This window comes from Talaromyces marneffei, chromosome 1 (genome assembly GCF_009556855.1).
Source record: "Talaromyces marneffei chromosome 1, complete sequence".
Classification (NCBI taxonomy): domain Eukaryota; kingdom Fungi; phylum Ascomycota; class Eurotiomycetes; order Eurotiales; family Trichocomaceae; genus Talaromyces; species Talaromyces marneffei.
Genome location: NC_072348.1, coordinates 1,334,821 through 1,350,066, shown reverse-complemented (window position 1 = coordinate 1,350,066; position 15,246 = coordinate 1,334,821). Strand labels below are relative to the sequence as shown.

Genomic DNA, 15,246 nt, shown 5'->3' with positions numbered 1-15,246 from the left:
TGATATTGTACACAGTATATATACAGAGACAAACGAAAACGAAACTAAACTAAACCGTAGACCTCGCTCCCCCCCCCCCCCCTTTCAAACATTCATCGTTCAACAACTAGGGTAGAAGAATCGATTACATCCTCTTCCACTCATGATTCCATCCCTCCCTCCCCGGACTATCAGTCTGCAGTCTCGCATACTCAATCGGAAACAAATCCGTGAAAACACCCTTCTTATTCATCGACACCCGAAACAACTTTGCGCCTCTCTCTCCGCAGTTGGTGCGCAACTCTTCGCATGCAGCTGACATGGCTTGTTGTTGGCGGTAGAGTTCGTTCTCTTGTTGGGTACGGAGATTGGATTGGTACAGTTGCCAGGCGCGGTGGATTGTCCAGTGACGCAGGTAGCGGTTGCGAGAGAAGCGGAGGGGGCGAGGGGTGAGGGGGTGGTAGAGGAAGTATCTTATTAATGCTATTCAACATGTTAGATTTTCAAATCGATTCGGTTTTGACGATGTAAAAAAGGGTCCAGGGAGGTGGACGTACTGATACGCTGGTCGGGCTTGTATGCTGATTTCCGTTTTGCGAGTGATGGCGTCGTTGAGAAGGATGATGTCTGCTGTGAATTCGTCTTTGCGAGTGTTTGTAAGATTGTTGATGGTGTAGCTTGTGGTCTTGTGATTGGGATTCGAAAGACGTTGGCCAGGGAGGCCAGGATTGTCGAATGCGGCCGCATTGTATTTTGCTTTTTATGATATCAATTAAGTCGTCTTTATTTATTCAGGACCCTGCTATAAGTAATCGATTGACCACTCGGCTCGTGTTGTAATTGTTGGGGTGAGATGCTTGTAGTTGTTGATACGGAGAGTACGGAGGAAAAATAATTGGCTTTTCCGTTCGGAAATTAAGCGCGCGGCTATGGTACCTAATCGTTGCCGCCAACAATCCCCAATCCGTTTACTCTCTTCAAGCCTTCGTTTTTCAACTTCGTTTTCGTATTATAATAAGAATATATATACAAATAATAAGCATACCCGAGTCGAGTATTCATCAGCTATGCCATGCATCTAGCCATCCATAGAAATAAGCCCAAAAATCCCCATCATGCCATAATCGTCCATTCATTCCAGCCTCTAACCAAAGGCGTGCAGAGAGTAATTTGGTGTCTATTTTACAACCTTCTTTTTCTGTCGATCATAATCCAACACTCGCCTCTTGCGGTGTGTCTGTGCCAGTCGCCATCGACAATATAGCACTAATGCATCCTTCAAGAGAACGAACAGGCACCCGCCAACTACGCTGCGACCCCATCGGCTTTGTAGGAGTCCTGCTCTTCCTCGGTCAAATCCTGATTGTGACGCGGTCCATGACTTTGGTAGAGCTAGTTTGAGAAGCCCGCCCATTCCAGCTGAGATTGCTGGGAAAAGCAAGGCACCGAGGATCGTGTCGGCGAGATTGCTGGTGTCGTGGATGAGCTCTTGACGACGTCGACCGAGAATTTGCTGTTCTGGACCTTGTTGTCCATTTTGTACTCCCCCTTGATCTGCTTGTTGCTCTGCGTTAATCGGTCCCGGCGCGTTAACAGGCTCGTCAACATTCTGTCGATCATCATCCATTCCAATCTGTAACTCCAGATCAATCTCCATCAGGATTCCTCCGTTTCCACCAATTCCCAAAGCTGCTCTTTGATCGCCTCTTTGCTGGTCGCCTTGCTGTCCCTCCTGCTCGTCGCGACGAGGTTGCACCTCAGCAATCCATTTCCGCTCCAACTTCCCAAATACTCTTTCATAAAGAGCGCTATAAATACTCTTCACATAAGGGAGAGCAGCAAAGGTCATGGTAGCACTTGGTGGCCAGAGGATGCCCTGGGGCTCGAATCCCGTTGGGTTGTGTGTTGCAAAAAACAGCACTGGGATAGCAGGCAATACGCCGTCTGCCCAGGACATGCGAGAAAAGATAAGCACGATAGGAATAAAAGGAATACCCACGTTTCGTATAGGACTCCATGCAGTGTCGACACTACGGTTGAACATATTATACACTTCCTCTGTCCCAAAAACCAGATACATCGAATACACTCCATGTGCACAGCAACCAGCCCATATAGTCCCAGCAAATGTAAACACTAATCCTGGTATGACCAATTTCCCCGCGAGCCTCTCACAGGCCCGAACGATATCAACGACGTAGCTCCGAGGTCGAGATATGACAATCTTTGACTTGCACTGCGGGCATTGTAACCGTACATCCCCTCTATTCTGTCTGCGCGTGCGCGGATTTTCAAGTTCGGCCAACCAGTCTAAAAGACATGCTTCGTGGGCAGTCAAGGCGCAGGGACATGGTGACCGCCACTCAGAACTATGTGGCAAATCTTCCGTCTCGTCGCTATAACAGATCCAGCATTTCCTGGGCTCTTCCTTTGCTGAGTTCGATTCAGCAATTTCGCTCTTTTGTTCGGATTGTTGTTGGGTATCCGATTTATTCTGGCGTGGTGAGTCTCTGAGTGGCGATAACGAGGAAGACGAATCAGTTCGCACGAAGGACGGGTTATTCAGGAATACGGGATCTGATTCTTGAGAGGATGATACCGAATCTCTGTTATCTTCTAATATGCTTGTATCTCTCGAATCGTATGTACTAGATGAATCAGTGTGTTGGGAATAACGTCGTCGACCAGACGTCGTCGGCCGCGGGGGAAGCGATGCCATGGTGGTATGACTGTCGAGAGAGGAAATGATGCGAGTAATAGTTGCGCGGCGGGGGCTAATATAAGATGTTCATGGTTCACGAGAATTTGTAATTGCGATTGATAGTAATAATGATCTTGAAAGAATGGTAAAACGATGTTGGTGAGTTGAAGTTGCGACGATACGTCACGTTTGGGTGGGCCTCGGCTCACCCTCGGCCTTAGAGTTTGACGTGAGATCAATCTTGCCGCTCCACGGCCGAACTTCCGTCCAGCGAGATCTATGCAACTAACTCAATTAGGAATTATCTCGTGCTTCACAATTCTTCTCGATTTCCGACTGTAAGACCAGTATGTGTTCAAAAGCATTTATATGACTTTTTTTTGAGCTTCCGAGCCATAACCCGTGGCCAGAGGCTCCTTCGATGCTAAACCCCATGCTATATACACATATTGTAACTGTCAAGAAAACATGAAGCTACAATCGAAGAGAAAAAAGAAAATAGTTAGTAGGTGAAGCCGAAGCCCAGGACTGTCTTGTCATGGAGACATGCAAGGCTCGACAGAGGATCAAGGTACAGTATCTGTTGACAGACAAAGCTTTTGAAAGTAACAATCCAACAACGCCAGGATATCCATAAGTCGCAGAAAATGAGATGACAAAATGATCAAACACATATGATAGGACGGAGATGTTCGTGTACATTCACCGTGCACCTAGTGAGACTAGGACAACATCTGTGTCACGCCACGCTTCTTCATCAAAGCTTTTCGCTCCTTATTTTTGGCTACACGTAGAATGTTAGTATTTGCATGGCAGCTTGATGTTGATGGTTACTCACCTTCATCATATACAAGGAATTCGTGGAGGGCACTTCCAGCGGGAACCATGGGTAGGACAGGAACCTTCTTATCGGTAAGGACTTCCAAAAGCGCAGGGCCATCGCTCTCAATGAGCCACTTCAGTTTCTCTTCAACTTCTTCGGGTTTGCTACACCTTTGAGCCTGAACGCCCATGGCCTCCGAAAGCTTCACAAAGTCAGGGTTCTTCTGGTGGGTGTGGGCGTAACGATCTTCATAGAACAGGTTTTGCCATTGTGTAACCATGCCTTGTTCTTCGTTGTTAAGGACAAGGACTTTGACACCGATATTGAACTGCGCGGCAGTGGACAACTCAGTCAAGGTCATGTTGAAAGAGGCGTCACCATCAATATCGATAACAAGGGCGTCGGGACGAGCAACTTTGGCACCGATAGCGGCAGGCAATCCGAATCCCATAGTACCTAACCCACCGGATGTGATCATAGTGCGAGGATGGCGCCATCGGAAATGCTGAGCAGCCCACATTTGATGTTGGCCAACACCGGTTGTGATAACGGTTTTGTCTTTAATGTGAGCAGTCAAGTCGCTGAGCTTCTGAATGAGGGCCTGTGGCTTGATAGGGCCGTTGGCGGTCTGTTCTTCGTACATGGACAAGGGGAAACGTTTCTTCCAGTCGTTAATCTGAGCAAACCACTCAGGCCTTTCGGGAACAGCCTTCACTTTGGGAATAAGGAGGGCCAAGTTCTCGGCACAGTCACCCTCAACAGCCTCGGTGGCCTCAACAACTTTGTTGATGTTCTTTGGCATCACTTCGAAGTGAACGATACCACCACGGCCTTCCAAAGCGGCAGCCTTAGCTTGAGGGGCAAAACGAGCAACGTTGAGGGTAACACGGTCATCGAAACGTGCGCCCAGGGCAATGATCAAGTCAGCCTCCTGCATGGCCATGTTGGCGTAGGCTGATCCATGCATACCAAGCATGTGAAGAGATTTGGAATCAAGCTCGTCAAAGCCTCCCAAACCTTGAAGGGTAGTGGTGACGGGAATGGAAGTCTTGTCGGCAAATTCTTTAAGAAGCTTGGGACCTTCGGGGCGAGCCAACAAACCTTGGCCAACATACAAAACAGGCTTCTGGGCAACACCAATGAGGTCGGCAACACGGTCAAGGGTGTTTTCGAGTTGGTGACGTCCAAGAGCGCGGGCTGCTTCGCTGGCAGTAGTCGGGTAGAATGGCAGGGTGCTGTTCATAGGGATAGGTTTGCGAAGGATACCAGCAGTGATATCTTTGGGGAGATCGACCAAGACGGGACCTGGACGACCGCTTGTTGCGATCTCAAAAGCTTCTTTGATGCGTCGAGGAAGTTCGGCCACGCTCTTTACCAAAACGTTCCACTTGGTGCAAGGGCGAGAGATACCGACCACATCGGCCTCCTGGAAAGCGTCGGTACCAATGGCGGAAGTTGGCACCTGACCGCAGAAAACAACCATGGGAGTTCCGTCTGACAATGCATCTTGCATTGGGGTAATCACGTTGGTAGCGCCGGGGCCAGAGGTGACCAAGACAACACCAGGCTTTCCAGATGCACGGGCATAACCTTCGGCCATGTGGCCGGCACCCTGTTCATGACGAGGTAGGATAAAGTCAAAGTGTTTGGAGTTGTAGATGGCATCGAAGACGGGTAGAATTGCACCACCGGGGTAACCAACTAGACATCTCAATTAGATGAAAGATCTGAGAATGGTGTTGGTATTATGTTCAAGGTATGACTCACAGATATGCTTGACATCAAGTCGCAGCATCATCTCATGGAAGATTTCGCCACCGCTGAGTCCGACGAATCTAGTTGAACAAAAAAAAATATATCAATTAGCAATATTCTCAATTAGCCGTGTTCTTCGAGGTCTGGCATACGAGTCATCGAGTTCAGGCAGTTTTCGGTTCTCTAAAGGAGACACATTTCGAGTCTCTTGGTTGAAGGCAGGGCTGGGTACGGGACGACCGTCTCTGCATACACAATGTATTGTTAGCTGCCGGTTTCAACTCCCACACTCTTATCAATTCCAAAAGTTCGGTATAGAGAAAGAACATACGACGACGCAGCGGCTGTACTCTGTCCTCGTTTGGGATTCACAAACGTGCCAGAGGTTCGGTGGGGCGAGAGGGCACCAGCGACCAGAGTAGTGGAAAAATGCCTGCGATTTGACACGAGCTGTCTCTGTGAAGGCAGAGTGCGCAAGGCACTCCTTGACGATCGGATAGGCATCATCTTGTCGACAATAGACGATGTCCAGGCGACGTCGAAGATTGGGTTGGAGAAGGGGAATTCGGCAGTGAGAGTTCAGAGGGAAGGAAGAAGTTCATTCGAGGTAGGCCAGACCGACAATCCAGTGCATCCATTTTTTGTTTGTTCTTTCTGGGGGAGCCGAATAAGAGTCACAGATTCTGACATGACGCCCGCTGATTGGCTGCACAGGCCCACCGCAGTGGACTACCGAGCTCAATGGCCGCCGTGATTGGAGGACGTCATCCGATAATCGGCCGTATGACTCGGCTGAGGACCTGCTGCACTTTCTTCCTACAGTGTACGGTTGCTCAGATTGCATGAGATGGACGCGCCATTTGCCCCAAGGGTATGACAAACGGCGTTTTTCCAATTGATTACGAGGTAAGCACGGAGTACGAGGGGTGACCAGCCAATGTTTTTCATTTAAACACCGTACATACAAATCTTACAGGAATGAAGTAAGCATCCGGACTGCTGGACAGTGACTCAGTCGTGACTCAGTCAGTGACACCGGCTAACAAATAGACAATCTGATTATCCCCGGATATAAGCATCATCAAAGTCCGCAACAGGTCAGTCAGACGAACCCAGAATGATGCCTCGGATTTCAGGAATCTGGGCGTGCGGTCTCGGCGTCGATGGGAAAGCGGGGAGCATATCGACTATACCAGCTTTAGGTTAGCCCGGATAACCTTCATAGCCATAATCCATCCCTTCATGTTTAAGCCTCAGGCAATCAGGAGTCCACGGTCTGGCCCATCACATGTTAGTTAGTCAGTAGTCAGTACGTAACTAGGTTAACTAAATAACTAACTTGGTTTGTGCATAATTAGACATGTCATATGAGGTAACTACACCAGTTTTCATCCATTCGAAGCATTCGTCCTCAAGGTCGTACCAACACCGAAGGATATATCGATCGATCACAACATTCATTCTACGGTAGGTTTACAAGGCCATGGCCTTTAATGGCTTACATCGTCTCTGTACCGTATTCAAATTCTTTCATTGACTTAGTGGCTGGATATCGGGATATCCGGTCAATTTATACCGAACGGTTTGCCGGGCATAGCATAGTCTAGCCATACAGTAAATTAGCCGTGTGGACGGATATTAGTACGTAGTAGCTTTACCAGCATGGCGGGGTGTTAGGGTGGGGATGCCCTAAAAGAAATTTGTGTTGTATCATAGCACTCTGCAGGGAAGGAGCAGTCCTGGCATGAGGGTCACGGGTGTCAAAAGGATGGCACCTTCCACCTTTTCTTTCAGCTCAATGATCACATTTTCCAACTTCTTCATCATCCCATATTCCCTCTCAAGCTGAATCAATATACCGGTATCCTACATCAGGGGCTTTTAAGCACGCGACGAACTATAAACCAGGGAGCTACTTCCCTCCACTTCCGCAACAATGGCCCCGCAACAACTCCTTGTCCCCCAAACAGAAAATATTGCAGACGTCTACGCAACCGATGATGCCTCGGCGCGGTCTGTTGCCCCCGAGATAAAGGCTCGTTGGCAGAACCTCGTCAAGCAATTCACCGAGACTTATGGCAAGAAGCCGGATTTCGTTGCACGCAGTCCCGGCCGTGTCAACATTATAGGCGAGCACATTGACTACAACCTTTATGATGTCCTGCCCACAGCCGTCAGCGTGGACGTCATTATCGCAGTTAAGGTCGTCCCAACAGAAGGATCCGAAGCTACTGTGAAGATCTCCAATGTCAATTCTCAGAAATTCCCCTCCCGCGAGTTCAGCGTCCCCTTTGACAAGGGTGTTGTGATTGACCCCAAGAAACATGAGTGGATCAACTACTTCAAAGCAGGTTTGGTCGGCGCATTGAAGTTCCTCCGCAAGAACAACCCATCCATGAAACCGACTTCCCTCGAGATTCATTTGGACGGTAACGTGCCTCCTGGTGGTGGAATTTCCAGCAGTGCTGCGTTCGTGTGCGCCAGTGCCTTGGCTGTTCTCAAAGCCAACGGCCACAATGTGTCCAAGGAGGATCTTTTGGACTTGGCTGTTGTATCTGAACGCGCCGTGGGCGTTTACTCTGGAGGGTTTGTCTGCCGCTCACCCTCTCTAACTGTTATAACACGCATCTAACCCATACGCAGAATGGACCAGGCAGCTTCCATCTTCTCCCAGCGCGGATTCCTCCTGTACACCAAATTCTTCCCCAAATTCTCCGTTGAACACGTCCCTATTCCAGTCGCCGATGAGGAAATTGTATTCCTCGTAGCACAGAGCTTCGTTACGTCCAACAAGGCCGAGACTGGTCCTCGTCATTACAATCTTCGCGTCGCCGAATGCACATTGGCTGCTGTTGTGCTAGCCAAACAACACGGGATCATCTTGGAAAAGGATAACAGTTCATTGGGTTATAGTCTAAGAAACTTCCACGAAGAGCTCATGCGCAAGCAAGGGCGTCTTCAGGATCCATTGGAATACCAGCTCGATTCGATCATCCAGACCACTACAGAGATTTTCTCCCAAGAACAAGGTTATACACGCGAGGAGATTGCAAAATTCCTCAACATCACCGTTCCCGAGCTCGAATCCCAATTCCTCTCCTCCTTCCCTGTCGAAGCAGAACGATTCAAGCTTCGTCAACGTGCCCTACATTGCTTCAAGGAGGCTCGCCGTGTACTAGATTTCAAGGCTTGTCTCTCCCATGCAAACAAGCTCGACATCAAACGCATTCACTACCTCGGCCAGCTGTTGAACGAGACACAAGACTCGTGCCGCGACGATTACGAATGTAGTTGCCCCGAACTTGATCAGATTTGCGAAATTGCTCGTCGCGCCGGTACTTGGGGTAGTAGACTTACTGGTGCAGGATGGGGCGGCTGCACGGTGCACATGCTACCCAAGTCCAAGGTTGATGCTGTTAGCAAGGCATTGCGCGATGAGTATTATTCTAAGCTCTCTGGCGTTACTCAGGAGCAGCTGGCACAGGCTATTGTTATCAGCAAGCCGTCTAATGGGTCTTTTGTGTAAGTCTTTCTACCTTTTGGAGATTTTTATCATTTCTGACTTTACGTTAGGGTTCACGGCGCTGCTTTGGAAGCGTGAAATATTTAATGTAGTCTAATGATTATGGTGGATCAATGTATTTGCATATAGATTCCATCTGATGATGATACCAGCATAGACTGGGCATATTTCAGTTCCATTGTCTATGTGACACCAGTAGGCCTCGGAGTCTGTTCCTATATAATCTCCTGGTGATTGCGGCTACACAAGGACTGATATCCACTTCCAGACATGCCCTGATTATTCAAAGGGATCAGCTCCCCCAAAATATAAAAAGGGAACGAGAGCCGTCCACTCCCCGTATTGTAGTCCGGGGTTGGACTAGAGCGGCCCTGTCTCTGGAATATATCGCCGAATTGGAAGCCGATACCTCCATCAGGCGTTTTCCTTTGATGTTTTACAACAGAATATACATATCGTGAATGTACACCTCAAGACTTCTTCCTAAAAAAGTCACTCATCTTCTTCATTCCCGAAGTATTGACCTTCTTCAAATCCCTCACACCCCGCGACTCCGCCGCTTTAGCTTTCTTCTCTTCGTCCTTTCTCCGTTTGGCCGCCACACGCGCAGAATCACCATCTTCATCTTCAAAGCCGCGCTTGCGTGTGAAATCCCCGCCTATTGCGCGCGACGCAAACGCTTCCGCGCGAAGAGCAGCGAGTTCCTTGAGTCGATTCTCGAGGGGTGTAAAGTCAATGGGGCTTTCGGGTGATTTAAGGGTTTCTTCGATTTTGGTTGATAGGTTTTGGGGGAGGTAGGACTGTTTTATGAATGAGAGGGCGATGCGGAGACGGAGTAATCGCGCAGTGCTCTCCGATGAGGATGATATTTCATCCACGGTAGGAGGCTGTGTGGCTGGCGTCGAAACGCCGGATTGTTGTTCGGATACTGTAGTAGATGCAGTTGTAGTCGACGTCGACTGCGTCTCGACGACTTCCAAGTCTTGACTATTCTCGTTCTCGACTAGAGTAGTAGCGGTGGTTCCTGTATCCTCCCGCTTGACACTCATCAAAGGCGGAGCAAGAGCCTTGTGAATAAAGTTTTCTTCTAGACTTGCGGGAAGTCCCTGGGCAATCATTCGGTCTGCCTTTGCGATTAGCTCCGTGAGAAGCTTCGTCTCGTTGAAGCGATATAATTTCTCACCCCCGGCTTCCATTGTATCGCAAATTGACTGCATGCGCCTCTCAAGTGTAGGTCTGAACGAAGTATTGTAAAGGATATACCGTAGGTGTGCGGAAAGCTCGTCCTGCGAGTCCAGAATATCGTCCAAGGGCTGAAACATGTTCGACGTCGAGGTCTTGTCGGCCGGTGCTATGATCGGTAACATGAAGAACAAGACATCAATTGGTGTCGCGATTAGGAGTTCTGCCTTTTTCGCAATATAGCTTTTTGCTGCTGCTGCTGCTGCTTTCCCGTTATTGTCATTATTCGGTGTGATCAGGATACTCCTCGGAGCGAATTGGGTTGATGCGACGGCCGTGAACTCGTACAAGCCGGCACTTTCCGGGTCGAAGAAATATCGATTTGTGACTCTGGAGCTGGGGTTTGGAAGAGAAATAAATCGGGCTACTTCGCTTCTTTTTGAAGGTAAAATGAATGTTTTGTTGGGTACATCGACTGATTGGGGAATCTTTCTTTTTGAATTTGAAGTTGAGCCCTTGGTTTCCTCTGACGTAACTTCGGTCGCGGGTTTGGATCGCGTGCTCGGCATTTTTGATGAATTGTGCTTCTCAAGATCAAGGTCTAGTATGTCATTTGCAATTGATATCTTCTATAGGTTCAAAAGTGGCAGACGCAATGGATGTGAGAGATCCGTAATTAATTGGTTCCGCGGGCGGTTGACGCGACACGCGCCCGACACGCGTAAACCCGCATGCAAGGATGAAGGAACACAGAATGATAGACACACAGCCGTCGCACCTATCAGCGCTCGTGTTTATTTTCATAGCTTCTTCTGACTTGTCACGCAATTTCGGCTACACTTAGGGGGCCTGGGAATGAATCGGAATTGAGAACAGAACAGACAGAAAATTCGCTCGTTTTTTTTTTGCTGATATCCCGGAGATGGTGGGGTTGGCTCACTACATGCATGTCATTTCAATGCGATGAAAGTTGCTGTGCCGATCGATTGGAGGTGCTCAACCAGCGTGTACCTGCGAGTTAGGAGGATAAGAAGCTAGTATGTCAAAAGTGACCATCGGACTGATTTGTTGGGGTTAACACAGTTTTTAGTGGTCGATCCAGGATCATGGCCTCCCAAGTCGCCGAGGGAGGCCCTACTCGCTTCTCCAGGCGGCCGCAAGCGATATCTTGAATTACGAAGGGAGCGAGAATCAAACGACCAGACTTCCCCCCTCAAGCGATCACGTACTACGCCGAACCTATTTTCCCGGAAAATCGCCCAACATGAAATCAGGGATGAAGGTGTCGTTGTCGGTGACGACGACATGGACGAGGATGAGGAAACATTACGACTACAGCTAGCAGCTATTGAAGCCAAGTTGAAGTTGAAAAAATTACAATCAGCCAGGTTGAACGCGACAAGCCCACGCAAAGATGACACGTCATTACAAGGAAGTTTTACCTCATCGTCTTCCTCGGGGCAACCCGCCAGTCGAATGCGAGCAATGAGAGAGAGACTGGCTGCTGGGGATCAGGCAGATGATGTTCAGATTCCTTTGTCTCCTTCCAAGCGAATGACGCCCCAGGATCCGGTATCCCCCCGTCGAGCACTTATAAACTTCAAGAAAGCGAGCGAGGTATCGCTAAAACGACCATCCAGTGCAAGACCAGGAACCGCTCAATCGAGAGCTTCTAGCACTCGTCCTGGGACTTCCTCTCGTTCCGTAAATAATCGAGACAGCCCGCCGGATATTTGGTCAGCGGCCGCGGATGACTTCAAGAAACCAAAATCCTTCAGTGAGCGTATTGCAGAAAGCCGGAATGCGGACAGAGCCAAACAGCAACGGACCGAGCAGATACAACTTAACCGCAACTCGGCTTTTCAGATTGATAACAAAGAAATCGAAAAATACAAGGAAGAAGCTGCCTCAAGACCAAGAGCAGCAAGCCCTGATAAGCGGCCAGCGGAGACTTTCAGTCGGGAGGAGGTGCTTCAGTCGTATGGCAATCCTCATATGCGGATGAAAAAGTCTATGACTGCTCCGAGTCTACTAGCATCAGCATCCATTACAGCTCGACACTCTAATTCTCCAGCAAGTGGGACTGCCGGTCAGAAAACGTCTAAGGAACCCGATACTTCCAAGTTAGAGCCACTCTCCGGTCTCAACCTCTCAAACCGCATTCTCCCCCAGTCATTCCTCAGCCGCACACTGGAGAACAAAACAGTTCTCCGAATACCCCAGCTCCTGAAATTAGTCAAGGCACCTGGGTTTGAGTTGCCCGAGAGTATAGATGGAGACTATGTCGTCTTTGGTATTGTTGCCTCAAAATCCGATCCAAAGCAGCACAAGGAGCCGAAGAATTCAACAAAAGAAAAGGACATGTATGATGATGGTCTCAACAATACAGAAAAATACATGGTCATTACTCTTACGGACCTCAATTGGACTATTGATCTTTTCTTTTTTGATACCGCATTCCCGCGCTACTACAGGCTTTCAGAGGGCACACTGATAGCCATACTAAATCCGGCCATTCTTCCTCCACCCCCTGGCAAAATCGACACGAACAGATTCAGTCTCTGTCTTTCCTCTTCGGACGATACTGTTCTTGAAATCGGCTCAGCTCAAGATATCGGATACTGCAAGGCCGAACGCAAGGACGGAAAGATCTGTCGGTCATGGCTCGACTCACGGAAGAGTGAATTTTGTGACTTCCATGTCGACGTGCAAATCCGGAGAACACAGGCCTCAAGGGCCGGCGTGAACGGTGGCACGGGTCTATTTGCGCCTGGCGGCCGTAATGCACCACGCATAGCAGATTGCGGTGCTTCCAAAGGCCAGCGTGGCGGTCGTCGAGGACTCAAACCCGAAGGTGGCAGATACGATTGGGCGACTCAGTCCACATACTTTGTCGCACCCGCGCCCAAATCTACATCCTCTCAGGGCCCATCTATGCATCCCCGTTATGGTATGGGCAGAGGTGCCTCAGCTGCTGCTCTCATTGATGGTATCGACGACAACCCTTTCACGGACCATGTTCGTGGCAATGCGAACAAAGAAGAACGTACACGCCGCCGACTTGTGGAACAGCAACGCGAACGAGACATTGCACAGAAATTAAGTTCTAGGGGTGGGACTACAGGAGCAGAATATCTGCGTGCTGGGCTTGAGCAAGCAGCGACATCTGCAGGAACAAAATCAGCAATGTCTTCAACTCCAGGACTTTCAGCGCCAGGATCACAGACCCCCACAGCCAGCATTTTCAAATTCCGTAAAGCCGATGAAGTCAATCTTGGGCCCATGAAGAAAAGGGCACGAGCGCAATCAGATGACAAAGTCTCTAATAGCGGCGTGACGATATCGGTCAAGAAGACTCGATTCATCACTGCAAAGGGCATTCGTGAAGCTGGCAGAGATAGTCTGGGGGCGTCTACGGGTAGCGAGGCGAACAGAAGCAAGGTGCATGTGGTTATGAATAATGAAGATGACGATGATGACGATGAATTGGAAATTATCTAGGTGATACAAGGGGGTTTGGCATTTTTATTCCTATTCATATGCATATGTACATCTCTGGCTGAGAGATGGGTGGCCAGGCGTTTATCAAGGAAGAAATCATACATCGCGGTAGATGATTCGGTCTTGTGTTGTACTCTCAATTGCTCTCATAACTGTATGAAATTATGAATTTCATTTTGGATATCTCCTCTTTCATTCAGAATTATATATATCTATAATTTAGTAACCATCTCTCTGGTTATTTCCTTCTATTACTTTGCCCTTGGCGATATCCAACTGCTGGGCCATGGCTTGAGCCAAAACGCCCACATCGGTAATAATCGAAACCATGTCGAATCCTTGCTTAGCACGCTTTTGGGCATCGGCACCGTCGACACCTGGAGAAATCAGATGTTAGAAGAGGTTATTCCCCAAAGAGAAAGATTCTAAACCTTACAGAAGATAGCGGCCTTCTTTCCAGCGGCCTTTGCAGCTCTGAGGGTACGCTGGATCATAGCTTCGTGCTCCTCACCACCGCGGACAACTCCAGTCTGCTTAGCAAGATCGAAGGGTCCTATATAACGGATTAGACAACCGCCTCCTTAGCACGTCAGATAAGATTTGCTGGCTACTCACCGATAAAAAGCACATCAAGCCCATCAACCTTGGCAATCTCTTCAACATTCTCAACCCCAGATCTCGACTCGATCTGCACAACGACCATCAAGGCCTTATCCGCACCCTCATCGTAATTCGTTCCTCGAGGGAGAGAGTGAGCGGCAAACATAGGTCCATACCCACGGCTTCCGGTGGGTGGGTATTTGCACCATTTTACGACTTTGGCTGCGTCTTCCTATATTTCATCAACTGGATCAGAAATAAATTCTTCGCGCTTTTTTCAGTTGTGAACGTACAGCTGAGTGGCACATAGGGGTCATGATTCCGTGAGCGCCGGCGTCGAGGGCACGCTTGATCATCCATTCTTCTGCCCAGGGGACACGGATAATCGGGCTGGAACCTTCGGAACCGATGGCATTATTGAGCTGCATCGATTAGTATGTATAAACAGAGTGAAGAAAAACTAGGCAAGTCTACCTCGTAGTAATCCTTGTCTGAAATCAAGCCATGCTCGGCATCAACCAAAACCCAGCTAAAACCGCCATCTGGCGAGCCAACTGTGGAACGAAGGATGGTCTTGACGACACCTGCACCGGGAAGACTATGGATTATTTGTCAATTGTTAGTTTTCTCGGAGGCAGTCCCGGTATGTTATGAAGTGCTGCAAGCTTGCAGTATGCGATGAGCGTGAAACAAGAAACAACCGAGAACTTACGTGAGCCAGAAACCATATGCTGTCGATGGGCTTCCCAGAGTGTCACGAATCGCAGTAGTGAAAGACATTTTGAAATTGCTGGCGGGGTACAGTAGTTATATGCGATGCGATCTATATACCAGATGGCATATAATATGTATCACGATGGAGCGGGGTTGAGGAGAATGAGGAGATATTCGAGATAGATTACTCTCGTGCCCTTCAAAAATGCAGTCAGAAATAAATTGGAGATAGGAAAAGAAGAGGAAAAGAAGAAGAATACAATGTGGCCTGGGAAGAATAAATGCATCCGCCCTCACTCGGGGTTCTGGCCGAGCCGTTTAACAGTTCAACTTATCCGAGCCCCAAAAAGGTGTTTTCCCGAGCAGCCAAACTCTTTCTGCTTGGGATAGTTTCCACCGATCTACCCCGCATTATATTTACAGTGGTAAGTGCAGTGGAAGGAAATTCAAACTGTCTATATCTATGCC

At 48.7% G+C, this 15,246-nt stretch overlaps 7 protein-coding genes across 7 annotated transcripts; 2 read left to right on the top strand and 5 right to left on the bottom strand.

The window, feature by feature from the left end:
* Positions 1-124: 124 nt before the first annotated feature.
* On the bottom strand, positions 125-726 carry EYB26_000495 (uncharacterized protein; the record flags this gene model as incomplete). The annotated part of the gene is made up of 2 exons (XM_054259811.1): positions 125-462; positions 537-726. The coding sequence occupies 2 exons, from the start codon at positions 724-726 to the stop codon at positions 125-127; spliced, it is 528 nt and encodes a 175-aa protein (XP_054115786.1).
* A 430-nt stretch (positions 727-1,156) lies between these two features.
* On the bottom strand, positions 1,157-2,698 carry EYB26_000494 (uncharacterized protein; the record flags this gene model as incomplete). Its single annotated transcript, XM_054259810.1, has 1 exon — positions 1,157-2,698. The coding sequence occupies one exon, from the start codon at positions 2,696-2,698 to the stop codon at positions 1,157-1,159; it is 1,542 nt and encodes a 513-aa protein (XP_054115785.1).
* Positions 2,699-3,402: 704 nt separating this feature from the next.
* On the bottom strand, positions 3,403-5,765 carry EYB26_000493 (uncharacterized protein; the record flags this gene model as incomplete). Its single annotated transcript, XM_054259809.1, has 5 exons — positions 3,403-3,464; positions 3,519-5,204; positions 5,271-5,338; positions 5,411-5,503; positions 5,590-5,765. The coding sequence occupies 5 exons, from the start codon at positions 5,763-5,765 to the stop codon at positions 3,403-3,405; spliced, it is 2,085 nt and encodes a 694-aa protein (XP_054115784.1).
* Positions 5,766-7,194: 1,429 nt separating this feature from the next.
* On the top strand, positions 7,195-8,859 carry EYB26_000492 (uncharacterized protein; the record flags this gene model as incomplete). Its single annotated transcript, XM_054259808.1, has 3 exons — positions 7,195-7,844; positions 7,902-8,780; positions 8,832-8,859. 3 exons carry the CDS (start codon positions 7,195-7,197, stop codon positions 8,857-8,859), a joined length of 1,557 nt encoding a protein of 518 aa, XP_054115783.1.
* A 392-nt stretch (positions 8,860-9,251) lies between these two features.
* Positions 9,252-10,532, bottom strand: EYB26_000491 (uncharacterized protein; the record flags this gene model as incomplete). The annotated part of the gene is made up of 1 exon (XM_054259807.1): positions 9,252-10,532. One exon carries the CDS (start codon positions 10,530-10,532, stop codon positions 9,252-9,254), a length of 1,281 nt encoding a protein of 426 aa, XP_054115782.1.
* An 86-nt stretch (positions 10,533-10,618) lies between these two features.
* Positions 10,619-13,464, top strand: EYB26_000490 (uncharacterized protein; the record flags this gene model as incomplete). Its single annotated transcript, XM_054259806.1, has 1 exon — positions 11,269-13,464. One exon carries the CDS (start codon positions 11,269-11,271, stop codon positions 13,462-13,464), a length of 2,196 nt encoding a protein of 731 aa, XP_054115781.1.
* A 219-nt stretch (positions 13,465-13,683) lies between these two features.
* On the bottom strand, positions 13,684-14,844 carry EYB26_000489 (uncharacterized protein; the record flags this gene model as incomplete). The annotated part of the gene is made up of 6 exons (XM_054259805.1): positions 13,684-13,841; positions 13,901-14,017; positions 14,080-14,296; positions 14,358-14,486; positions 14,539-14,662; positions 14,777-14,844. 6 exons carry the CDS (start codon positions 14,842-14,844, stop codon positions 13,684-13,686), a joined length of 813 nt encoding a protein of 270 aa, XP_054115780.1.
* Between the last annotated feature and the right edge of the window lie 402 nt (positions 14,845-15,246).